Source organism: Amphiura filiformis, chromosome 20 (assembly GCF_039555335.1).
Source record: "Amphiura filiformis chromosome 20, Afil_fr2py, whole genome shotgun sequence".
NCBI lineage: Eukaryota > Metazoa > Echinodermata > Ophiuroidea > Amphilepidida > Amphiuridae > Amphiura > Amphiura filiformis.
The window spans coordinates 61,607,892-61,635,489 of NC_092647.1; the positions used below are offsets into that span (position 1 = coordinate 61,607,892).

General features: G+C 35.9%; 1 protein-coding gene across 1 annotated transcript; it reads right to left on the reverse strand.

The window, feature by feature from the left end:
• Nucleotides 1–366: 366 nt before the first annotated feature.
• Nucleotides 367–27,598, reverse strand: LOC140142510 (atrial natriuretic peptide receptor 2-like). Its single transcript, XM_072164499.1, is given in 21 exon segments — nucleotides 367–490; nucleotides 1,321–1,412; nucleotides 1,938–2,036; nucleotides 2,790–2,964; nucleotides 3,553–3,621; nucleotides 3,882–4,005; nucleotides 4,739–4,841; nucleotides 4,844–4,878; nucleotides 5,488–5,662; nucleotides 5,854–6,003; nucleotides 7,334–7,497; nucleotides 8,697–8,767; nucleotides 12,973–13,077; nucleotides 13,661–13,822; nucleotides 14,445–14,568; nucleotides 14,886–14,964; nucleotides 17,108–17,226; nucleotides 20,368–20,476; nucleotides 22,029–22,164; nucleotides 24,142–24,260; nucleotides 27,505–27,598. Coding segments are annotated over 21 exon segments (2,379 nt in total). The 5' UTR covers nucleotides 27,551–27,598; the 3' UTR covers nucleotide 367.

Sequence of the window (27,598 nt, forward strand, 5' to 3'; positions counted from 1 at the left end):
CTGCCAATCAAACTCCCCACAGCCCGTGATTGGTTAGTAGCGCGTAAGAGGAAAGTCGATTTATCTGATGTTCTCATCGGTGATGAGGAATCGCGCGCTGAAAATGGCGGACGATGCTATGTCGGGTACTTTACAGGAAAACAATTTTTCTAAGTATTGTTGACATGTTGTGACGATTTGTTTTGTTTGAAGGTAACAAACCAACCATATGATAGGCTGTTTGTTTGACTGCTGCGTTCGGAAATTTCAATCATCACCACAACTCCTAATCCAACTGTCCCTGAGTTTGATTGACTGGTGACGTCAGACGTTTATAATAATTGATTTGTCCCAAAGGTGTATTTTTGAAGCACAGGACTCTTCTCATCTATGTGTAACGATTAGCAGTAATATTGCCATTGGCAAGTGAAGACACTTCGGTAAGGCTAGGTAATTCTTTGCTGAAGCCATCTTTCCCTGTCAAGAAATATGTCACAATCGATCCCTTGCCCTGTAAATTGATTGCAAATTTTAAAGTAAGACAAATTATTATGTGAACATGGTTAAATAGATTTAAAGAAGATTGTGTAATAGAGACCTGCAAGTTACCTACTAGACTATGCCATAGTCTAATTTTATTAACAATATGTTATTATTAGTCATGATGAACCCGTTTCGTTGAACTCAAAATTAAAATGAATATGAAGAGTCAGATACAATTAAAGTATTCAATAGTAAAATGGTCATAAAGAGTTAAAAATATCAGATGATTAGTGACAATAAAAGTAATTGAATGCAACATTATCTTGCATTATTATAATGGCTCACTTTAATACTGAACAATTCTGATTTTGGAATCTACCAGTTTATTGATAGCGAACCCCGAAAATGTAGGAAGCTAACAAACAGAGGGAGTGCGGTGACTGAAAAGATCAGATACAGATGTGAAAATCTATCAGTTGCACACAAATCAATATAAATCAGAGTTTTATGCTTAAATGTAATAGCCAGAGTATGCAAAATGGGCATGTGGACTACGGCGAAGTCACCGTACTCCCTCTGTTTATTAGCTTCCCAAGTGGGGTTTTTTTTAACTCGGGCTTTCACAATTATCAAACTGGTAGATTGCAAAATCAGAATTGTTCAGTATTGAAGTGACATTATAATTATGACATTATGATGTTGCATTCAATAATATATGCCTACATATACTTTACTTTTACTGTCACTAATATAATTATATAAACTTTTTCATAACCATGTTATGCATACTATGGCATAGTCTATTATGAAACGTGTAATATTCTTTACATACCTACAGATGGGTTGTCAAAAACATACCTTAATATCTATAGCACCTCTTAATACAGTCTGGAATCCTCCAATTTTGCAAAGTACATTCATGCATTCTGGACTAATGTGGATACGTAATGCTGTGAAATACAAGAAGACATATCTTTATTCAGCTACCTTTATAAACCTCGCGATAAAATAGTCCAACAGAGCAGGGCAAACAGTTTTGCCTTTTTGTGGTTATTGCTCTATGGGTGATGCAAAATTATTTTCTGTTGGGTGTAATATTGTAATTCGAGATTTTCGAGACCAAAGGTCCAAATTCAAAACTGTTCTTATTTTTAGTAAACACGTACAAAATTATCCCCGCAAGAAAGACTCCAAAATTCTTGTTTTGTTAATGCACTCAAACCTCTAACGTTAATCGCGAATAGGTTTAACCATTTGTATATTTACGGGACCATTATATGACGAAAGGAAAATAGTGCATGTTGCAGGGGTTTTAAAACACAATTTAAACAGTTTTGAATTATGATTCTATAAACTTTGACCTTGACAATCTGGAATTGCTCAGGGATGGCAATTTTACAGCCCACAACATTATTATCAGCAACGAAAAAGAATTGCGACACCATCAGACCTGAAGAAATATAATAATTTCATACCTGATCCAGTTGATTCCATCCTGGATGCATAATTGACTGTATCTCCAAACAGACAGTATCGTGGCATCTTTTCACCGACGACCCCTGCCACAACAGGCCCTAAAAGAATGAATGAATTAAAAAAAAAAACTCTATAGGAAATATGATTTCTTTAACACATGAATAATCAATACTAAAATAAAAAAAATAGTTGTACACAATCGTGTGGGGTTTTATGATACTAGTATTATTATGATGAAAACCTGAGGAATAACTGAAAGGGAAATGTCAGAAGAGCGGTACAGGATTTGGAGTTCCACCAAGGACCGAAGGAGTACTGAGCGGACAAGAGGAATAAATAAAAACTGGTGGGGCCAGAATTACTTTAAGGATATTTATTACTGTTTTATATGGCCACAACACAAGAATAATATATGTTGGTATTCACTTTAGTCACATCACGGGATAATTGTATTTGATTTAATTTATGTGCGCCATGACCAGCAGTAAATTGGCGGTCATGAACATTCCTTAACAAAACATATCAGGAGATGATGAGATCCACCACTCTTCTCTTGAGAACCAGCAAGGAAGTAACTAAGTTTTGCGAAACATGGATACACGTTACCTCATCAGGGCGTGAAATTGATGCATACATACTGGATGCACACATACGGCTTGCACTTGATGAACATTTATGGCTTGCATCAAAATTGAATTCAACCATGCCTACACAAACTATCATCACAACACAAGGTTCCTTATAATAATGTATTATGTGCATAATTATAAAGATCTTACTTAACATAAGTTGTGGAAATGTTTAAGCTCGATATTACTTATACACCAAACGCAATCATGATAACTTCATACCTGTGTGTACACCAATACGTAAGTGAAGTTTATGTTCGGGTTTGTGTGTTATTTTATGAGTCCTCATGTAACTCATCAGATCGAGGGCCATAGTACCAATCTCTCCAGCATGTTGGTTGCCATTGCGCCGAGGAAGTCCACTGGCTACCATGTATGCGTCACCAATGGTTTCAACCTGTCAGAAACACAAAATTTGGTGAATGCAAAGATAAATAAATACCATAAAGATTCGCCTAATAGCGCTATGGGCTCACTTGACATAAGTGGAATATTAGGCACAACCTAAAAGTGCCCTCCCGTAAAATTCCAACCAACAAATAAGGTCACGGAATCATAATTCTTGCTTGGATTTCAAAGGAGAGAGTTCTCTGTCTGCACATGAAAAGGCAAAGGAGCCCAAGAGCGCCATTACGGTATGGAGATATTACAAATTTAGACAGAAATTAACCGCTGGACTGGTCACGTGATACACGGCTAGGTGTCGTTTGAGGACCAGGTCCCATGAATGAGATAAGTTAAAGCATAAGTTACAAAATGGAAGTTCCAGTATTATATTTATTTCTAAAACTTCTATTACTAATTGGTAGTATTGTTTACTGGATGACTAAGAACATTCACTCATTTGATAAATATATAGATTATGTATTATTTCCTATTTCCTATTTCCTATTTCATTTCGTTTTGTATATTGTACAACTGCACAGTAATTCAAATACCAAAATATAGAATAGATTATACTATGTTTGTAATAAATAGGGCTTACCTTGTAGACATCGTAATTTTCAAGTATGTGATCAAAATCAGTATATAAACTATTTAGCATCTGGACAATCTGAAAACAGAATATGAAGAGTCAGATAAATTATTTGTCAGCTCCTCAGGCACATCATTTTGAGAAAGATAAAAGCTGTTATTGTGAGAAGGATTCCTGTTTGTGGGGAAATTAAAACTCTGTTATACTGTAGACTCTTTGGGTATAGATCCACAATATCAGCATTCAGCCAATGACAAGAGTGACTCATGACTGACATTAATTAACAGATTCATGGTATTCAGTTGATTTTATCGGTGAAGTTATTTTTTAGCGTTTACCTCTAAAGGCGAACTGGCTGCCGCAAGCTTTGTAAACCCAACGATATCACTGAAGAAAACGGTCACTTGGCTGAATGATTCTGGCTCCACAGCTTTACCTTGTTTGAGGTCTTCTGCTACTGATCTGTACAAAAAGCGAGAAAAGAAAATGGTTGTTTTCTGCAGAGTAAGTCGTTATTCAAGAAATAAGAGATACGACGTATATGAATGATAGTAATGGTGGCCATATTTTGATGATGAAAAATATCGATATATCGGGAAGCCTAGTGTCGTGATATCCGATATATCGTCCCAGCCTACAAAAACTTACAATTACAATAAATGTAAAAACGAAAGATTGGCACGTGGATATGGACAAAATGTGACCGTACACCACGAATGAGCCGTAAATGTCCTCAATTGTATTCTGAGTTACAGTGTAAAATGGGCATGAAGGTCATATTCATAGGTATTTCAATTTGGTGCTACGTGTATCTCATTAAATGAGGTACACGTAGCACCAAATTGAGGTACCTATGAATACGACCTTCATGCCCATTTTACACTGTAACTCAGAATACAATTGAGGACATTTACGGCTCATTCGTGGTACGGTCACAAATAGCAAACATTGATCGATTGGCGCGAAGTGTTGGTGCGTTGTATCTTGTCTATACATGTAGTCTCCTCAGCCGCCAGTTTGATTCTGCTCGCTCTCCACACAAACCGTATATCAATTGTGTGTGATAATAGTGTGTGATCCCGTCCCCTCAAATAGTGGAGGGGGTCAATGGAGTGAGATAATCAAACCGCTGGCGATGGCGACTAATTTACATGTTGCGTTATGAAGCAACAGTTGAATTCTTCATACGCCTTACCTTGGAAGTATCTGGTAGAGTAAAGCATCTGTTTTCTTCTTCTCATCTTCCAACTGTCGTGTCCTATCTTCTACCATGTCCTCTAATTGATTCGTGTATTTTCCATCATATCTACCATGTTGTCAATAAGATTGGCTTTTCTGTAAAACCGTTCATCAACAGAAATTAGAGTTTAGTCACATTCTACGTAATTAATAAGATAGACAGGGCGTCCCAAAAAAGGCTAGCCCAACGAAAACAAGTCTTAACGCATTTAGTCCAATAACCGTTTGGTCCAATACTCATCTGGTGCATAACCATTAAGTCTAATAACCACTTGACCTGATACCCAATTGGACTAGAAATAGCCATTTGGTCTAATATCCAATTAGCCTACCAAACGTTTGATTTAACAAGCATTTAGTCTACTAACCGATTGGTCTACCAGTACTAACTGATTGAGCACGTGTAAGACTGAACAGGTGCAATAACGTTACTACCCATACTGTGAGGTCATGGGGTCAAGACTGGGTCACTGTGGTTTTAAAGGGGTCACTGCCGAATATTGGACTATTATGATCATTAGAGAAAGTGATAATTGGCCCTTTTGGTAAATAGACCAATTGCATTATAGACAAAATGGGTATTAGATGATTGGATGGTATTTGACTAAATAGCAACAAACCAGATACCATTACATACCTTCGGACGCCTTTTCAGGGAAACATTGAATGTTACAAAATACATCAAGAAAGAATTCAATTGCATACCTTCCTTTACAGGACTGCTGTAAGTCCCTTATGATCGCTGAAAACGTCGGCCTTGTTTCAGGATTTTGTTCCCAGCACGATTTCATGAGTGCAACCATTTTAGGATCAGCAGATTCATCTGTCACTTCTGGGCGGAATGGTGGCGTCCTTCCTTTCTTGACTTCATATACAATTTCTATAATAGGAAACATAACGATTATTATTAATGTTAAATCAGGGTTAAATTTTTTTTAAAGCGCCGTGATTTATACTCATTTATAGTGCGCTACGCACAGCCAGATCGCCCAGATGTTGATCCACAAGCTTCAGCACACTTTCATCGAACTATAAATGTCACTTTTTAAAGGAGAACCGTACATAACATACCCTCTGTAGATTTCAGTGTGTGTGGATACGGACTATCACGTAAGAATATCTCTTGCATGAGAATCCCAAATGAAAATACATCTCCTTTTTGCGTCCCTTGTGCAGGCATAGGATTTTGGACTAAAATCTCCGGAGCTGTCCACAAAAGACCTATCAAGTAAAATTAAAAAATATATGATTACATTCAATGATATATAATGAAGGAAAATGACGACCTCACGATTCAACAGTTTGGGGTCTTGTAATGTATTTGTTTATTTATTATTTTGTACGTCTACCCAGCAAACACAAACATGTTTTTAAAATGTTTTAAACAGGTTATTTTTTGGGTTTAGGTTTAGATAAAAACGTTTTGATTAAATTAAATGTTGGGTTATATAAAGGTCATGAAAACGTTTAAAAACTTTTTCTATGAAAACACACTACAACAATATTTTTTCAAATGTTTTCAAAATGTTATTGTAATTTTTTTTTTTTGTGCAAACTTTGTTTGCCAAATATTCTGTCAACACTTAGTTAAATAACAGTATGTTCGAATATTTCCAGTAGGTTATCAACAAATGTTTTTAAATGGTATTAAAACGTTTTATACCCTTTATATGCCCTTTATATAACCAGACATTGAAACGTTTTCTGGCAGCCTTTTCTAACCTTTTGCGAATGATCTCGAAAACATTTTGTGTTTGCTTGGTATTCTCTTTTCTGTATTAAATCAAGAAGCAGATGTATTTTTTCTTGTTAGTGGCGAATCCTATACTACGAGGGTTATTCACCACCGTCATATCTCTGTTATCTTCAGGTGCCACTAAGATAACAGAGATGTGATACTGGAGGTAGAAGTTTTTGAATGACCCTCGTATATACCATTGATACCGACCGACAACATTTGTTGGTTGGTATAATAAGGCACCACGTTCAATTTGGTCCTATAGAACTATCGGTGCCCGGTTAGGTACCGCTGACTCTTAACATCGCTCCCTGGAGATATAATAAATGGTATCAAGCATAATAATTGAGAGTTGCATAGTGTTATTGTTTTTCATTTAAATAAAAAACAAATGCACTGTACAAATATTCGGGGTACGATAAAAAGTGTCATCGGTACCTCTTCGTGCACCGATAGCGGTATAGGACCAACACATTGTTGTGCCTAAACGAGGAATGTTAGGGGTGAACGGGAGCTGAAATACTTGTAGAATCAAATGTCACCAATTAATAAATTATTAATAGTCAATGCATCAAGTAATGTTTTGCACTTCGCGGAAAAGATAACAAATGTCATATATATCAACACAAACAAACACGAATAAAATTGGCCTATTGATGAACTAGTGATTTCTATCGAGTCCGCATTGGCAATACTAACACGTGGTGGCACGATCACGGTAACCACTTAGGTCCCGGGTTCACGCATCGTTTTATATATATTATATATTATAGTAATGGTTTTCGTGAGTATAACAAAAATACTACGATATACCCGTGAATTGAGCTTCTCGACTCGTCTTCTGTTCTTCTCCGTCACGGAAATTAAAGACGCCAAACTCGGTGACTTTGCAGACCCATCTACTGTCAATGAGACACGTAGCAGATGATAACCCTCCGTGAGAATGAATAGGACTTGCGTTATATACGCCATACCCTGCAATAAATGAAAATCAAACAAAACTATTTCTATTCCAGCTCAAGTCCAGTGACACCTGATTAATTTTCCTGGACCGTTGGATGTATTGTAATATGTGTAAGCATTTTACTGTCAAAGTGCCAGTTGTTATACTCATGATATGTCAGTCGATTTGTAACAGATATGGTTTTTTTTTTAAATTACATTTCTCACGTTATCGTTATAGAACTTAGGCATAATTATCGCTTCTCAGGTCGATTGAATGCGAAATTTGTGAAACTGACGTTTTTTGTAAGCAGAATTTAAGCGTTTTGTAAAGCACACTGCGTGTATTTGTACAATACCTGTGACTCATTACACACAACTAATCCTAAAATGTATGAACATTTAGATTTTGGCCAATATGCTATTAGCATACATATTACACCCAAAGCTGAAAGCTATCGTACTCGTTGAAAGACGAAATCTAACGAAGGCTGTAACAGTCCATACTGTTGAATACTACGAACACTTGGGTCAAAGAAAAATGTTTGTCTATCAAACATTTTGCAGAATACACTGACGAAGTGACGTAATAATAGGATTAACTGCCATAGCAATAGATGAAAACAATTTTTGATTATACCGCGCTGCCCTAGTACGTTCACGCGGTAATTCTGCATTGAAGATATCATGTTGATCACTCGCACCTGTAAGATCGGTATATTTGACAAGAGCGGCATTGTATTCAATACTATTATTGAAGACATACACAGCACGATATATTCAAAATTGTTTTCACCTATTGCTATGGTAGTGATCAAATTTATTATTTTAAGGGGTACTACACCCAATATACATAACTTTTGTTACCACTGTGTTATTATTTTTTGAGAAAAATGCAAAAATAGTCACAAATTTACCACATGGGTGTAGTACCCCCTTAAAATAATAAATTTGATCACTACCATAGCAATAGGTGAAAACAATTTTGAATATATCGTGCTGTGTATGTCTTCAATAATAGTATTGAATACAATGCCGCTCTTGTCAAATATACCGATCTTACAGGTGCGAGTGATCAACATGATATCTTCAATGCAGAATTACCGCGTGAACGTACTAGAGCAGCGCGGTATAATCAAAAATTGTTTTCACCTATTGCTATGGTAGTTTTTGAGAAAAATTCAAAAATAGACACAAATTTATCGAGGGGTGTAGTACAAGTTAAATGGTTACCTTGGCAACGTCTGAAGCAAATGACCATTGGAACAAGAAGTCAAGTTTAATATGATCATTGGCCAGGACATCCTATAAAGATAAATAAAAAGCATGATAAACACGGACTGATGATCAATCATAGTGAGATGACATGCACGACAAATGATGATCGATCCAATCAAATGCATCTTTCAATTCAATGCACTTCTTTACTTCGCTGTTAGAGGTATTCTTGCAAGTGATTGATTCAATTATTATCGCTTAATCCGTCGCGCAAGTCATGGGGAAATGTGTGTTTCTGCTCATCCACTAATTATTGTAAATTTGCATATTGTACTATTATAGTACAGTCTACATGTATAATAGACTGTAACAATAAAAGTTATACAATTGCAATTTCGCTTTTTAGAAGAAAAAAAAGAGATCTTGGCAACAATGATATATGCAGTTGAATCAGTAACATCTCGGCTAACAGAAAAACTTTATTTGGTTTATTTACTGGCTTTTGGCTCAATTAACAACTATTCTCATTTTCAAGGAATTCCTTCGCAGGTAGGACTATGTCCGCCGTAGTGCTGTTATCTTGGATCACGAAATTGTTCCTGAAGTCTCTTCTCGCAAACGGAAGCATAACTGTACCAAGAACATGCAGGTATTGGTCCTGGTTCATGTAGAGATGTGATTTCGAACTACTGTGAAATGCTCTCCATACTGTGATTCCACCACCATCTCCCTGGACTCTAGGCAGGATACAATCCTCAAGTAGGGCTTGATCAACCTGTCTTTAGACCTTGAATCGGCCACCTTGTCTGTAGAGGAGGAACCGGGCCTCGTCAGTGAAGATCACATTACGCCAGTGGCCTACTGTAAAGTTCCTATGTCTCTGTGATCAAAGTAAGCGCGCATGCCGATGTCTTTTTAGAAGTATTAGCTTTCTTATTGGTCGTCTTGTGCGAAAACCTGCACTAACCAGTCTATTTTTCGCAAGTTTCCTGGTAACAGGCGCGTTTATGGACCTCAGCCATTCTGCTGGTAGCCGAGATCCAGGCTTCGTGCGGCCATTGCGGCTATATGGCAACAGTGAAAACATATTCTTCAAACAAAATTGAAAAATATTTGTTTCTTTTATTAAAATAACGTCTATGAATACGTTACATTGTCCTGAGCCACTATTCCAGCCTCGTTTGTGTTATATTGCGTGGCAATAATTAATTGGGGCGATATATAATTTTCGCATAATAATAAGCAAAATAAATAAATAAATGAATAAATACAAGAAATATATCTTTCTTAATATGACGAATAAATGAACAAGGAACTGAATTGAGTATTCACAATACGGAAAATAATGAACGCACATTGCAAGTTAAGCGAGGTTAATACAAGAATATTGAAGGTCGTAGGTAATAAACTGATCGGTTAAAACACTTGAACTTGATTGTGAATGCTTGGAAATTAAATGCCAATCACTCGAAACAGCTTCCTTCGTTTCTTACTAACAAATCCTAATAAATTGACGCTGTGCGCCTATGTTAATAATCGTACAAATAGCCCGACAAATAGTTAGTCCGCACTTGTTTGAGTCATCATAAATTTTAATATGATAATAAACACTTGAATCTTTATAAAGGTTTGACCCAAATTATGTGAGACAACCTTTTGGACACATTACCCATATGGAAATTGAAATCAGGTTGTCTGCAAAAATGTCGACCCTGGGTTAAGCGGGGAGGGCGCTTTTTTAAAAATGGCCACTAGAATCCCATTATAATGGCATTTTGATAGCAATTTGAAGTTATTGTGAGATATTTTTTATTTTCTTTGCAGATATGGTGTAATATTGACTCAAGTCTATTTTTGTAAATGAAAAACAATGATAGAGGGTGCTTTTTTTATGTGACCACAAAAATGCCTTAAAATTCCATATAATGGCATTTAAATAGCAATTTGAAGTAATTGTGAGATTTAAAAAAACCCATTATTTGAAAATATGGTGTAATATTGACTCAAGTCTACTTTTGTAATATAATAATATTGTAATAATGATAGAGTGCGCTTTTTTTTCTCAAAATAGCCGCCAAAATGCCTTAAAATCCAATATAATGACATTTGAATAGCAATTTTAAGTAATTGTTATATATTTTATTCTATTTGCAAATATGGTGTAATATTAACTCAAGCCCACTTCTGTAACTGAAAAGCTGTGATAGAGGGTGCTGTTTGAACAATTGCTGCCAGAATGCCTTAAATGTACTTCAAATCTAGCTATTTTTAAACTTATTGGCCTATGGCCTTAAAAGCACAGATGGAGGGCGTACACACAGCTGATTCGGGGAGGTTGTTCCAAACGCGGATTGTCCTTGGAAAGAATGAGTAGTTATAAACATCTGTGGTTGCACTAGGTTGGCGACAACACAAAGTATGGTTATGCCGGATGGAGGATGAGATGCACTAATAACATGGAGGCAGGTTGATGTTGACTAATTGACAGTGGATTTTGAAAAACATAACAGATTGGTAGTAGAGATGTCTGACTTGGAGGTTGTCCCAACCAAGCTTTTTTCTGAGACAGAGGAGGTCCTGTGGAAGTCTTGGAAGACGAAACGCGCAGCATGGCGCAGGATACTTTCGAGGCGCTTACATATTCCAATTGCGGTATAACTAAGGAATGATAGGCTCTGGCTTTGACTTCACTACTACATGGAGAAAGTGTTCTTCTGAGCATACCAAGGGTGCGACTTGCTTTGGCCGCAGCCTTTTGACAATGGGCTGGCCAATTAAAATTCTCTGAAATGGTGATGCTGAGATAGTTGTGCTGTGAAACTCTCTGCAGCTCTTCTCCATTGATGGAATATCGGTAGATGCTGGGTTTTTTCTTCAGGGTCACTGACATTAGCCATGTGTCTGCCAAGGTAGCCAAGGTTTCAAGATCATGCTGGAGGATGTTATGATCAGATGGAGAGGCGATTTCTTTGAACACAATGCTGCCATCAGCAAAGAGGCGAATGTTGGACTGAAGATTTATATCATTTATATACAAGAGAAATATATTCAAAATTTGTATGGTAATCAATCCTGTTACATCACTACTACAGCGAATTGATGTCTTGCCGATTGATCTAATACATCGTCCCCCCAGCTGCCAGTCTGTTTCTTCTCGCTTTCCACACAAGCCGTCTGCCCAGTGAATCTGAATCGCTGTAAAAATATGACCAGATCATGCTGATAATAAGGATGGTCTCGATTCATAAATATTTGAGTAACGTATGATGTCGTGGGAAATATTTTTATAGAGGGCTCGTTCGTAATCATTGGCAGACTTTTTGTGTAGATTGAGCAGAATCAAACTGGCGGCGGTGGAGACTAGTAATACATTATTGGATCTGGGTCGTGCATACGTGCATATGTGCTGCATCCTTTGTGTGCAGAAACTTGACACATCCTTAGTGGTAGGTTTTGGCAAAAAGTAAGAGACCAATCAAAGTCACTTTCGATATGAAGGGTGCATTTATCGATTAGTGTCTGTCCCAGCCGGTGGCGACAACCTCTAAATACATCCTTTCTCATTGGCTCGAACCGAACACGGAATTTCTCCGTGTTACATCAACAGTTTTGATAGCTTTGTGGTGATATAAATCCACACATCCAGTCGACTACGCGCTTCTTTTTCATGAAAGGCACAGGCGGCATAGGACACGCAACACGTGATGTTCGAAGCTGGCGAAAATACAATGCTGACAGCCCCATTCAACATAGACGCTTAGCAGTTTTAAATTGGAAAACAACATACTTACAGTGGGGTACTTTGTCGAACCCCGACGGTTTTAGAGTTAGATAATTTTGCTTCGACACCACATAACAAATTTAGAATTGTTTGTGAAGATTTCATGATTCCATGATTACTTGTTAATCCAATGGCGACTTCAAAAATGGCGATATCGCATCCACCACCGCCTGAAAGGCGATATCAGCCGATTAACGCCTGCGTGGATAATTTGCATTTTATCACATTAATGTGAACCAGTTTAACAACATTAAAGGCCTATTCTGCAACACATGAGCGAGGGCGGCGCTAGACCACTAATCTTGTCTTATCCAGCCTTTATTGATAGCAGGCATCCACCTCTATTGAAATAAGCTGATTGGTACTTCAAATGAATTCAAGTTACAGATCACACAAGCCCTTGCATTTTCGTTTCTGAACAGAAACTGTAACGATAAAAAGACCCTTGGTAATCATCCGTCATCTTGGAGACGATCTTTATTATGTTATAAATGAACGAATACCAGCTTACCTGAAGGCTACCTCTATTGCAGTATTGATATACTAGGCAAACATTCTCAGGATCCACACAGGCACCCGCGAATACACTAATATTACTATGTGCCATATCTCGCAGCTGTGATCGAATAAAAAAAAGTGATCATTATACTTTTATTCAACTGAATGTACAAAAGTTGTAATCATTAATGTAATGCTTACTTAAGGGATTAATTTTACTATCTAAATTTTTGTTACATTTCAGATCATTTATTGGATTCTTTATTTAAGGTTAGAAGCTATTCCTTACTTACTTTCTTATTAAACGTTTGGAATCCTTCATAATATTATTTTTTCCACAGAAAAAAGGAAACTTTGTTATGAAACGTTTAGAATCCTTTATAATATAGAGATTGCGATTTCCAAACGTACGTATCGAACGCCCGTGTAATCTATTCCAAATCCCATAACAGGCGAGTGATTTCGATACGTACGTTTGGAAATCGCTATCTCCCTATTATATTATAAATTATGTATCGACCCTTTCTTTACATCCCAAAATGTTCGAACACTCGAATCTCAGAATACGAGTTAAACACGGTGCGTTAAATCCAACATTGGGGACATCGGAGCATCGCCGGCGGAAGTACCCCTGACATGCTGCATCTTGGGATAAATGAAAACGTTCTACAAAATATGTAATATTACTTAGTATACTTCACCTCTTTGAAATCTTTCAATATTTCCCTTGTAATATTGACGGAGGTTTTGAAAACTGGGATGATACCCACTCGCTGACCCTGATAGCGTCCTACTCTACTGTATACATGCGAACTGAACATGGATATATTGCTACCGTCTGCTCGGCTGCTGGCTTGAGATACCTACGTAAAAAACGAAATACAATCTCTTAAATAGAAAGCAGAATAATACACTTGTGTCTAAGCAGATAACAAAGAAAGATGAGTTTCATTCCCTTATTGGTAAAATCAAGGGAATACAATCCCTTAATAGAAAACAGAATAATACACTAGTGTCAAATCGGAAATTCGACTATCAAGCAATTGTAACACACAACAATGCATAATGCTCTTATTTGTAAGAAATGTGGTTTTAAGGCACATTTATCGTAAACCTGAGGGAGGTCCTGGGTTCGATTCCCAGGCGGGATCACTTTTTGTGGTGGTGGAAATCAAAATGTCATGGAAAGATCTTTATGTTGTCAAATGGGTCCTAAGTGGGATATATCGAAAATAAACTTTAAAAAAATACAAGTACAACAATACGCATGTGCGCCGATAGGTTATGAGTGTTAGTTTTTTTGTATAAAATAAAATAGTTTAAGCGTAAAATGCGTAGTATGGGTCACGTTGGTTCCCCATGAGGAAAAAACAAATCATGCCGTCATTACTCATTTTATCAATCACAAATACAATAATGGACTAAGATGTCTTCATTTTCATTCTCCTACTATACTATACAAGATAAAGTTAATGTTCACATTACCCTACTTGTGCTGAAATCAAAACTATTTCTACTCTTCTTGTCATCACTATGATGATCAAATACAATATCATCATATCGAATCTTCCACATCTCCCGTCGAAGTTCCGCTTCATATTTCCGGTTTCTATAGAAAAACAGATAATCGTGACAAGGACATAATTTGTTAAGTTGAAAAAGTGAATGTTAGTAGGAAAAGAAGTACCAAACTTTTTTCATATAGAAGATCATTATGTGAGTATGTGAGTCAACTTATATCAGATGACCTTTTAGTCCAGCTTTCCAGAAAGTGACTTTGCTTGAGTTGAATGAGGTGTTACTTATTCTCAGCTAAAACGTTGGTAAAATATCACCAATTGTTTCAGGGATATGTAACGTAGCTCAATTACAATGTTTCAGTGGTTTATGTTAAGCTTCCAATTTGTAATATTAATTTCCACGTACCTATAGATAAGACCACCAACGACTACCAAAACAAGCATCAGGAAGCAACTCCCAACAATAGTTACGATCAGTTCTGGTTCTATAAGAGGAAAATAAAAGCAATATAGTCTTGATATCAGTATTTATTTCTTCCATACGACGTGGTCAATTTCTGAGTTGAAGATGGTTGATATATAGGGTGCACAACTTATAAGTTCCCCCCTACATATTTTTTAAAATAAATCGAAAACTATTTGACGAAATGCAAACCTGTAAAATGATATGGGTAGCCTTATTTGTTTTACACATGTGGACCAAATTTGAGCGTCACACGTCATTGCGTTCAGTCACAATGGTTCATTATGTAAAAAAAGGAGACCGTTTTAAACAGTGTTAAAAGTTGCATCTGAGTCCGTAGGACTCAATTCTCAAACAATACAGTAGGCCAGGGATATTCATGTGTTTGGAAAAGAAAACTTAATCTTTGGTATTCTTCTTCTTCTACTTCTTGAAAAGCAAAGCAGGTGTTTTATTCTTTTCTTTTTAATGATAAATGTCTGAGATGGAAGGGATATGTACTGCAGTGAGAATAGACCACATCGCCAGTAGTTCATCACATGTGAAAAGTCACATTTTAATAATGCCGCGTTTGCCCGAATTTCTTCGCGGTAGAGCAATAGGTTTGCTGGATGAAAATGTACCGGTGAAAGAAATTGCTCGTCGTATGGGAGTTGCGCCTAATGCAATTCGAAATTTGAGAACAAAATTTCAGTTGACAGGAGAGGTGAAAAATCAGCCGGGAGCACCTCGTCGACGTGTCACGACTGTTCGCCAGGACATGTCTATAGTGAATCTGGCTGAAACCCGTCGAAAAATGTCTGGTAAGTTATTGCGTTTCAATAAATTATGTCGTGCTCGTTTCCCAAACAAATTTGACTTACACATTACGATTTTCATAAGTTGTATCTGAAATTGTCTTTCACTACGTTATCTCTTTACAAACACATGGACAGGCCTAACATGTATACTGTATTGTTTGACAATTGACTCCTATGGACTCAGGTGCAACTTTTAAAACTCCTCTTTTTTACATAATGAACCATTGTGGCCAAACGCAATGATGTGTGACACTACAAATTGGCCCAGATTTGTAAAACAAATAAGGTTACTCATAACTTTTTACAATTTTACATTTCGTTAAATAATTTTCGATTTATTTCAAAAAGCATTAGGGGGAACTTATAAGTTGTGCACTGTATATTAATGCTCGCCACGCGTCTGTGACTGCAAACGACTTGTTTCAATTTTTTAATTAAAAAAATAACCATGTTTGGAATCTGCATGAGAAATGCATTAAAATGAGTACAAAGAAGCCTAATATTGGTTCAGAGGTTCTAGGTATAGCTCTCGATATTATCAGAAAATATTGTAAAACTTGGACTTTTTTATGTTGAAAGCTATGGTTAGCAGCATTAAAATCATAACTTGTTAAAACTTGAAAAGAATTATGGAATTGAGATCGAAGGTAAATAATATTAAAGAGTAATGTTCGAACCGATAACAGTCACAACAACGAGAAGTATCTTCAACAAATGAGGGCTTTGAATAACGATTATGGTGTTTGAAATATTAAGGAATTGTCATAATAATTAGCAACTTTCTTGTATACTGATATGAAAGTGACAAAAATATCACGGAAATGCAGCAAGTTAATGAATGAGTTATTAGTTATTCTCATCTAAAACGTTGGTAGAATATCACCAATTGTTTCAGGGATACGTAACGTTTAGGTGGTTTATGTTCATAAGTTTGTGCATGCTGCCAATTTCCACGTACCTATAGATATTAGAACACCAACGACTACCAAAACAAGTATCAAATACTTTACAAAATAATGGGTGTATCTCTTTGTTACTTGCTTATGTAAATATGCTTATGCAAGTTTATGAAGGTGGGTGGGGTGTGTTTGTATCAAATTAAATGCCGAATCAGGGGGCCGGGACCCAGTCCCCTCTTCTCTTAAAAAATTAACGAAAAAGAAGGAAAAGAAGGACACACTTTTATGCGATTTTGAAAACGAAAATATTGTAGCATTTTTCTACTCCACGGGTAGACCCAGAATAGAGTTGTATTGATCTCCTTTTCAAAAATCTGCATCCGCCTCTGGTTTGTAGTGTGGGTTGGATGGGCGTTTATATCAGGGTGTGAGCGGTGAGCAGTAGGATGGGATGTGTGTTTCTTACTTGTTAACTTCGGTTGACAACGCTCATTGTACCATCCACACGCTGGTTCACCCAATGGTGGTGTGTTACTCCCTCCTGGCCATATAATCGTGCGGTTTAATGAAACATATTCACCCACACTGTGATGATAAAAAATTATGAAATTAAGTTTTTTAATTAATAAATTAATAATGATTACCTTTCCACCATAATATCTTTAATACCACTATGACCACCGACATTCATTTGTTGTGCAAATAATTACATATAAAAAGGTCAATTGCAAATACATGTAGAATACCAACCTCACCAGGAATTACAATTCATAATCAACAACAGCGAAGTAGGGCGTGATTAATTGACGGGATTACAGAGACACTAGCAATAAAGTGCTTGAAAACAAGTATTCCAATGGTTACTTACCACGAGTCAGCATCCTGATTGCACTCACTAATGTGAACAAATGATGGACGATTCAATTATCAATGGCAGACACATGTTAAAGTGAAATTATCACTGCTAGGTTTCGATGACATTTTATTGATTTAAGTGATGCATTGAAAGAGGGAATTTAAACTCTCATATGTGAGCAGGAATACCAATTATCAATCTACGTGGGTATAGCATCGTTGTGCAGTTTGAACAGTAAAGTGACTTTTATGTAACTATACAGGATGTCCCACAAAAATGGACCCGAGCCCCCAGCAAATTATTTGCAAATGTAAATCCCGGGATAAAAATATCACACCTTTGCAAAAAACACTGGAGTTTATTTGATAAAAACGGTAACAAAGATATGATCTCGAATGTAAATATCACATCATTAGCTATTGTTTGCGAAAAGCTGGAGTCAATTTGATGCTTAACGATATGATCTCGAATGTAACAATGGTTGCATTGCCATTGACCCCATATTTGTGTGGGCGTAGGTGATCAATTTTTCTATTTTTTATCCAAAAAGGAATCCAAACATGGCATTCAATTGAGATAGATATGTTAGTACCTGAATCAAGGATGATGATGATGAAGAGTGGTGTAAGAGGATTAATTACTATAGCAATGATCTACGCTATTTTTAAATGTATTACCCTACACTAAAAGATGTTTCATATTTAACATAATGTGAGTATTGAATTATTGGTAACAACATAATATAATATATCAACGCATTGGCTGGGCCCGCTTAGACTATGCTATAGTTGATTTTTAAGATACAAAAAATGTGTTTATCACGAATATATTATTCAGGAGGTAGTCATCAATCAGTCACAATAAAAGCTAGGTGTGCATATGATATCGAATGCATTATATCTCGGCATAATTATAATGAGGGCTTATGTATTGTACAATTCAGATTTTGGGATCTAACACTTTATTGACCACGAATATTAAAAAATGTACATTGGATTTTGAGCAGGCACTTTGACCGGGAGCTTTGAACCGACACAAACTGTCACTCATACAAGCCATCTATTTGTTATCAATCTAATCTAAGCACAAAGACCAAGTGAGAGTGACTTGTCAATCATACACGCTTTTGTTATCAATCCAATCTAACCACAAGGACAAAGAAGTGAGAGTGATTTTGAGCTGTCAACCATATCTTTTTGATATCAATCCAATCCAAGCGGTCATGACCTGTACGAATTCATCTTTCAAACAAATTAACAAACATGGTGATTTATTTGTGAATAAAAAAATGATAAATGAATTTTATACCCTTTTTTGTAAGGGGGAAACTTAGGTTTTTCGCGACACAAGCCATTTTTCATACATTTGCTCAAATAATTTGTTATTTTGCTAACAACATAAATCAAGGCCCGACCAACCAAACCTACTTGAAAGGTCCGTCAGATTATTTGTGACATGTTCATATCGTATTGTATATCAATGGATAGCTACGTTATTTCCCTTTACAATGACACCACATTTGAAACAATCACCTTTTTCACGGCTGAGTGAATGTAGTCGGGTCTCAAACAGAATGTGTCAAATTATTCTGTGCTCAAACAACACTAACACAGTCACCAACCTCAATAGCGGGTGGGAAAGCCATAGGTCTATGAAGCCACAACAGCCAGACACCTCCTCCTGATGCTGTTCACCATCCTGATCACACGTTGCTGTGGAATGGCATCCATTATTCAACCAGGATTCGCAGGTCAGTCAATGTGGTTGCATTGGCTACTCTGGCATGCACAACACGACTAAGCAGTAACAAGTGTTCATTCGGGTTGAGGTCTGGGCTGATGGCAGGCCATTCCATTCTCTGTACTCCCATAGTCGTTGATTACCCTGGCTCTGTGGGGCGGGAATTGTTATCTTGGAAGATTGCATTAGGTCCCAGATTGTGACGATATGGGATTGCATCTTGCTGCAGAGAATAATTGTCAATTTGGCACATTTGGTTTGAGACCCAACTACATTCACAAGACCTGTACTCAGCCGTGAAAAAGGTGATTGTTTCAAATGTGGTGTCATTGTAAAGAGGAATAAAGTAGCTAACCATTTATATGCAACATCCCAGCAAACACAAAAACATTTTTAAAACGTTATATTTTGGCTTTTGGTTTAGGTAAAACGTTTTAATAACATTAAAATGTCGGGTTATATAAAGGTCATGAAAACGTTTTAAAACGTTTTATATGAAAACACACTACAACAATATTTTTTTAATGTTTTTAAAAATGTTATTGTAAACTATTTTCGCAAACCTTTTTGCCAAATATTTTGTCAACACTTAAATAACATTATGTTAAAATATTTGAACTCAGCAAACACAGAAATGTTCTTAAAATGTTTTATTCAAAACGTTTTAATAACATTTAAACGTCGGGTTATACATAGGTCATGAAAACGTTTTTAAAACGTTATTTCAAATATTTTGGGCAAACATTTTTCGCCAAATATGTTTTCAACACCAAAATAATATTCTGTTTAGAATGTTTTGTATCAAGTTTTCAAAAATGTTTTTGGAATGTTATTAAAACGTTTTTATACCCTTTATAAAACCCGACATTTAAACGATTTCTGTAAAACATTTATTATTTGTTGGGCAGTAGATTATCAAAAAATGTTTTTATATGTTATAAAAACTTTTTATACCCTTAATATACCCTTTATATAACCCGACATTTAAACATTTTCTGACAACTTTTTATAACCTTTTGCGAATGATGTCGAAAACGTTTTGTGTTTGCTGGGATGATATGTTACAAATATAGAGATATAGATGCGTGGAAAAACTTGCCAAACTTTTGTTGTGGAGTTAAGCTACTTACTTGTTATAATACTGAGCAACAGTAATCAAGGAGTTATTCTGAAAATTCTGCAGCATATAATTTGGTCTCCTGTCGCCATTGTGATCAATTACAATCTCGCCATCAATACCTGAAAAAAATTTATAATGAATTCAATGTGTATTCAAAAGAAAGTACAGCGGTTTTTTTAACTGAGATAAATAATAAGATAAAAAAATTGGTACTGTCTGTTTGTTACCACAAGAAAGAAGCTTGTCAAATTACGCTGCAAATTACACAGATAAAAACTACTTTGCGCACAAAAAGTATTTTACAGATCACAATTTTAAAACGAAACAAAAGTAATTTATGTAAACTTTTATTCTGCCAATTTTGACACATCTTTGAATCTGCTATGGCTTCTAAAACCCAAGTTACAAGCATTTGAATGGGCGAAGTTGATTTTTAGAAATTGAAAAGCTGGTGTATACTTGAAAATGACTTCCTTTTGTTTCAGTTTCTCTTACTACTTTGTTTCTGTTCTTTTCTTTCTTTCAGTATTTTGTGTGGTTTGGCTCTATTTAGGCGTCAGGATCAAGCAGGCATAAAGAGAGACTAGATTGGCCTTCATATAGACTAGATGTCCACCCTTTGGATAAAACAGCGCAGTTATTTATAGTTCCCTACGCACAGGCACAACGCCTAGACGTTGATCCACAAGCCTCAGCACACTTTACAGTTTAAAGGTTATCGCTGACCACTACTGCCCCACATCATTCCATAAACCATTAAACAACAATTCAGTGACACCCTAGACATTCCACAAATAACCTTCGCAACCAGGATCAGCTCCCCGAGTTTCGTACGGGTTACAACGAGACAATTTTTTCACGTGAGCGTACCGGGCACCGCCAGGGTTCGAACCTGCTACCTCTAGCACCATAGTCGATCGCGTTAACGATTGAGCTAACTTGACTGCTTGATAACTTAAGGGACATCACATAGGTGTGTAAAAGGATAAAGCATGATATGTTAGCACCAACATCCTAAGTCATAACCGTAGTGAACAAATAGAGATTAGTCGCCAGTAAACAAAAGAATTGAAAGAAAGCACTAATGAAAACTGAAACAAGTACAGAGACGAACATTTGAAACAACATACTGCTTCAACAAGAATTGACTGAAGAAGATGTGTTATAGTTATTTCTGCTTGTTGGAATCTTTTGTATATGCCAGTTTGTCATTTTTTAAATTAGACCTCTGTCCATATAAATGCTTGCAACTTTGCCTTTAGAGGTCGCAGCAGATCCAAAGATGTGTCTAAATAATATTAGTGTCAAAATAAGATATTGAAAACATATTACTGTAGTGTAGTTTTAAAATCATTGGCTCTTTTCTACGTGAGAGGCATACTTTCCCTGACACAGTACATTCATTTCGCATCTTCTTGTCTACCTCCCTTTAACTCTGAATGAAATCTTCGACTGTAAACAAATGCCATATGCATGATGAATTTGTGTGTGGGTGTTGGGGTGTGTGTACATTGATTACAACGTTTGTTACACAAATTTTGAAATTGAAAAATGTTGTGACAATGTAGTACCTGTTCAATTGGCAATGACTCTAACTAAGTATCAATATAACGGAATTATATACTATAGGAGCATGATTGGTTGGCTATTTTGTTGCCATGTTATGATTACCCATAAATGAAATGTTGAATAATCTTTGGCTGATTCCCCAACCATCCTCAGGGTCGATTCCCTCTCGTAACGCTTTCTCTAAGGCAAGTGCGTACAGATAAACAGCATCATAGAGTAAGGCTGCTTCTAGATACACCTGAATGTGAACATAAATTGATAAAATTGAGTTATATCTCTGTATTGTTTTTATTTATATTTGTCTTAACTTATAAAATATCATCTTCTCCTCTGTTGATTCAATGACAACATTGAGGAACACTTTAATATTCACTTACCAGGTGTCCCAAAAAAACGTTACATGTAGATTTTTGAAAATGATCTAACAAATATAAATATCCTTTTCATGACATAATCTATGTACCCTCTACTAGTACCCATGTGAATGTCAAGTTCACAACCTACGTACTTAGCCCGCTTTTCAGGCATTCCTGACCAAGCTCTTTATGCGACATACAGGGTGTCCCAGAATGATTTATACCGTTTTTGAACAAAATATCAAAAATATATAGTCAACAGTGTATCTAATCTTAATAAGTGGATCTTAATAATAGGAATACAATGCCACACATGTCTCCTACTTATTCTGTGACTTTCATGGAAAAAGCTTGATTCGTTTTGGCATGACATTGCTATTACTGAAAATGGACGAAAACTGCATGTGTGTAATTTACAGTGCAAAGGCATCATAACACATGGATCCTTTATCACCATCGTCCAGCCGCACTGTGCAATATATTGGAGAAATCCTACATTCTTTTATAGGAATACACCAAATTTGGCACAGATGTAGAGCTTACAATGCTAAATAATTCTTGATAAGGGATTAAGTGAAACATTTCAATATGACATCAGATATTTAGGTTGAAAAACATACTTGTGATTTTTACCACAATATTCATACCCAAAAATGTCATTATTACAGAGGATATAACTTTCTCAAGGATCCTCGGCAGTAAATTTTAATCATCTTCGTTACGTAGCTGTGGGTTTGCCAATATACTGTGGGCATAAATGCATGATGTGACACTAAGGACGAACCTTCTCTATACTTTTATGAAAAATCCATCTGTGCCGGCATTTCATATGATGAAACTCACACACCACAATTGCCTTCAAAACTGCTGCCAAAGAAAGAATAATTTAAGGTCACCCAAGCGTAGCAAATCCTTTATTCCATACTAGGATTGCTTCGTAACATCGTAAATAATCGATAGATATCGACTATTTAGTAATAACAGGACACAGCAAATATACTGCATAACATTTTCCAGATTTTCCAGTAATTTTACAGATTCTCAAAATAGGTTGCTTTGAAACTTGAAATTCACCATTTTTACGCAATCCTCTCTAACTTCTACTAGAAACGTCCAATTTTGAAAATCTAAAAAATCTGAGAAAGCTAAATATATGTAAAATTTAAAATGCAAAACAATATGACCAATATGTAATACAACACGAGGTTCATTATACCACCGTCACAGCCACCATGCATTTGGCGGGGCACTTATTTTATTCTGATAAAACGAATAAAACGTGTTCAATTTTATTTCAAGAGTTCAGTTAGAAATGTAAAAAACAAACAGCAGCGATTTCAAGTCAACAAAATCCAAGCAAGCCATATAATGCAAAAGATTATTTTTCATTTCACTATGTTGATAACAGGAGATACAGCGTGCAGAACTGCTTTCACCAATAATACGTGTTCTTATCAAATAACCATTTCCTGTTTCCTTTATTTGTTACCACCAAGAGTCAAGAAGCTCTAAAAATGATTTATTTTCAGTGTACAATATTTAATTTTTCAATATGTTTCTTTTGTGCAATACGTTCAACAATGAAAAATAAAAAAACCATAAAAAGTAACAAAGAAAAAATCAAAACAAAGGTGTGATTGTGTTCAACTTTCGTTGTATTGTGATGGTTAGCCACTCTAAACACCCATGCCATCTTGCGCTCATTAAGATACGGAATTGCAATTGTTGTACCATCACAAAATGCGGTTCATTTTCTACATGTAACCTTTTATGGGACACCTTGTACAATGTGTTCTTTCTACTTTAAAGTGTTGAGTCTAGTTAGTGGTTAGATTATATGATTGGATGCTTGTTCTTACATCTTCGTCAGGCGGCATAACATAATTAAATGGTGGTTCTGCTGTCTTCTGACGAACTTCTTTTTCAAACTTCTTGTATTCAGGTGTTTCAGGTTTGAGTAATTTTACGTCTAATATACCTGTAATAGAAAAATACGTCAACTGCTAATATGAACAAGAAAAGTAATATTGGCCCCTACAAAACAGAGCACTTTTCACATCTTGTCAAGTCCTTTATTCTACTCTACACTACACAACTCTACTCTAATCTACTCTACACTACTCTACTCTTTTCTCCTCTACTCTACTCTAATCTACTCTAATCTACTCTACTCTACTCTAATCGACTCTACTCTACTCTACAATTCTGTAATCTACTCTACTCTACTCTCCTCTATTTTCCAATACTCTGCTCTACTCTCCTCTATTCTGCACTACTCTACTCTACTCTATTCTCCACTACTCCACTCTACTCTATTCTCCGTGACTCTACTCTGCTCTACTCTACTCTACTCAATTCTACTAGACTCTACTATACTCTACTCTACTAGACTATAATTTTCTACTCGTCACCTGTGCAATAATAATAAGACATACCGCATTGGAAGTGGAATTTACGTCCCAGCTTATTGGGCTCTTCCAGAAAATAGATGCACACCCCCTATAGAGGAGTTTAGATTTCCGGACTTTTTGTCCAGTTATGTGATTGTTGGAAATCTAAACTTTTAAAGTGTCCAAATGTGAAAAATCCAGCAGAAAAATCAGAAATTCTCAATTTGAGAGCTCATTTTGGACAATTCCGTGATTTTTCATTCGTTTCATTGCATTTCCAAGCTTTTTCCAGTAACATTGGCAAGTGGCATTTTTGTCGTTTTCAGATAGCAATCATGGAAATCCGGACATTTCTTTTATTGAAAAGTTACTCCTCTAGGGAGTGTGCACTTATTTTCTGAAATAGCCCTTTCCAGATGCCAGATTTTATTTTAATTGCATCGTTTGTTTCATATGAAAGGTAGAGGATTACTTTCGGTCATTGATATGATTTTCCGGAGATTTGTGACACATTGGAACACTTGTAATTTTGAGCGTCGTTTGAATGACCAAACAGCGCGATTTGTCCAGATACAAGAAAATATTGTAAGACGTATTTAACACCTCGTTAATTTGATTTGATTTGTTGATGGACAATTTGGCTCAAAATGAAGGAATAACAAACATCAAAAACAAGCAGGAGAATTATACAGTTTGCTGAATTAAGAAAATTATTATTTAATTATTAATAATATTTAATCGTTATCATTATATCTAAATTCTTCGTTTTTTATCTGATTATTCATCCACTATTCCGTTATCGTCAGCTTGTCTTTTGATATCCCTTGCGGTTTGGTTTCAATAACGCGCAGGGTTGAATGCCACCTTATGTATCAATATAAATAAATTATTTTTGATTTTCCACTATTTTAAAAAGAACCTTAAAAAAGACTTTTTTTCCTCACAAAATACAGAATTGAATCACTGCATGTTTTTTATGACTTACTGTATAATACTACATAATTTGCATAATATTTTTAAACTTACTGTAAAAGCAGATGAATATAATACTATTAGTGATTTAAGGTATCTACTTGATTTACGTGCGAAATTACGTGATTAGAAGAAAGCCGGGTAGTAAGATAATGAATTAAATATACTACAAACGAATTAATTTAAGAGTGGCTTTCATTCGTAATGAAAATACAAGTGGTACACTGATTAGAAGATTTCCAGGTACGCACAAAATTGTGTCTTCTAAACAAGTTATTAATTATCTGTGTCTACTCTAGCTAACCAATTAAGAATATTTATGGCCTATATTTTTACGTTTTATCTCTGCAGGAAACATGGATTTACTAAATAAAATGGTATACGAAGACGTTGTACTACAGGTTTGAAACATATACTGATTAGTTATGCATCAAGTGAACGTTTTTTGTTGCTATCTTTTATCATATCCACCGAGATATACGATATGATATTTGCAGCCCAAAAAAGTTGCATTTTTCTATACTAGTATGTGTTTTTAATGCTTTTCATGTCTCCTTTTACTTTAATAATTTAATCAAAAAGAAACTTTAATAAATGTTGCCGATTTAGGTGTCACATATGCAAAAACACGCCCTATGGTTCAATAAATTAAAATGAATACTGCAGATTATAAATATATAGAGAATAAGTCACTTTGGTTTTTGTTCTTCATTCTGTTGATGAAGGTGAGGAGATTGTGATCTGTGAATACAAGCACAGTGTTTCTCTGGTGCTTCGTGTGCGTCCTTGAAAAATAACGTGTAAGGTAATCAATTTGATATTCAGCCTCTTGCATCACAACACCACCACAGCCACTGACATCAACAGTCAACTTGAACTGCTTCGGAAAATCAAGTGCAGTAAGTACTGCTGAACTCACAAGTATTGATTTGACTTTGTGAAAAACATCTTCACGTGCTCTAACCAAATAATTTTGATTTCAGCAAATTAGTCAAAGGACTTGCTATCTCTGAAATGTTTGGACATCTACATACGCTTCACAGCCCTCTCTGTCTGTCACAATTTGATTTATAATTCTCTGGAAAGGTGCTGGCGCATTTTTCAAACAAACCGAATAGCGTAACTTTGTACTGGTAAAGACCAAATGGTGTACAGAAAGCAAAAATCTTTTTGGCACGGTCTGTGAGTGGAACCTGCCAGTACCATTTCAAAAGATCAAATTTGCTAACAAATTTTGCATTCGCAACTTTGTCCATGCAATCATCAATTGGAATAGGATACGACTATACGAGTCTGTCTTTGAATGAACATTTGCAGCTCTCATGTTTGCGACTAATCTGTATGAACCATCAGGCTTAGGAACATAGCTATATACATGGTGAACTCCGTTCACTTCTACTTGGTTCTATGATATAATTGTCTAGCCTATAATTGATACCATTTTTTTATGTAATGCAGGAAACATTGGTAAAACAAAAATAATAATGCTGATTCAATCTAAAGAATTATCAACAATTTTTGTAAGAAGAATACGTACGATATAACAAAAAATACCGTAGGTCTTAATTATCAAAAATTGAATTGAAGCTTTTATATACATGTATGGTGATTCAATGTTATCAACAATTTTTGTAAGAAGGATACTTGCAATATAAGAATACCGTAGGTCCCAATTATCAAAAACTTACCATTGAAAGCTTTAATAGCGTCTTTATCCCTGCCGTCGTCACCCATCCAGCTTCCTTCTCCATACCTAGCCTCCAGCGTAACTTACCATTGAAAGCTTTAATAGCGTCTTCATCCCTGCCGTCGTCACCCATCCAGCTTCCTTCTCCATACCTAGCCTCCAGCGTAACTTACCATTGAATGCTTTAATAGCGTCTTTATCCCTGCCGTCGTCACCCATCCAGGTTCCTTCTCCATACCTAGCCTCCAGAGTAACTTACCATTGAAT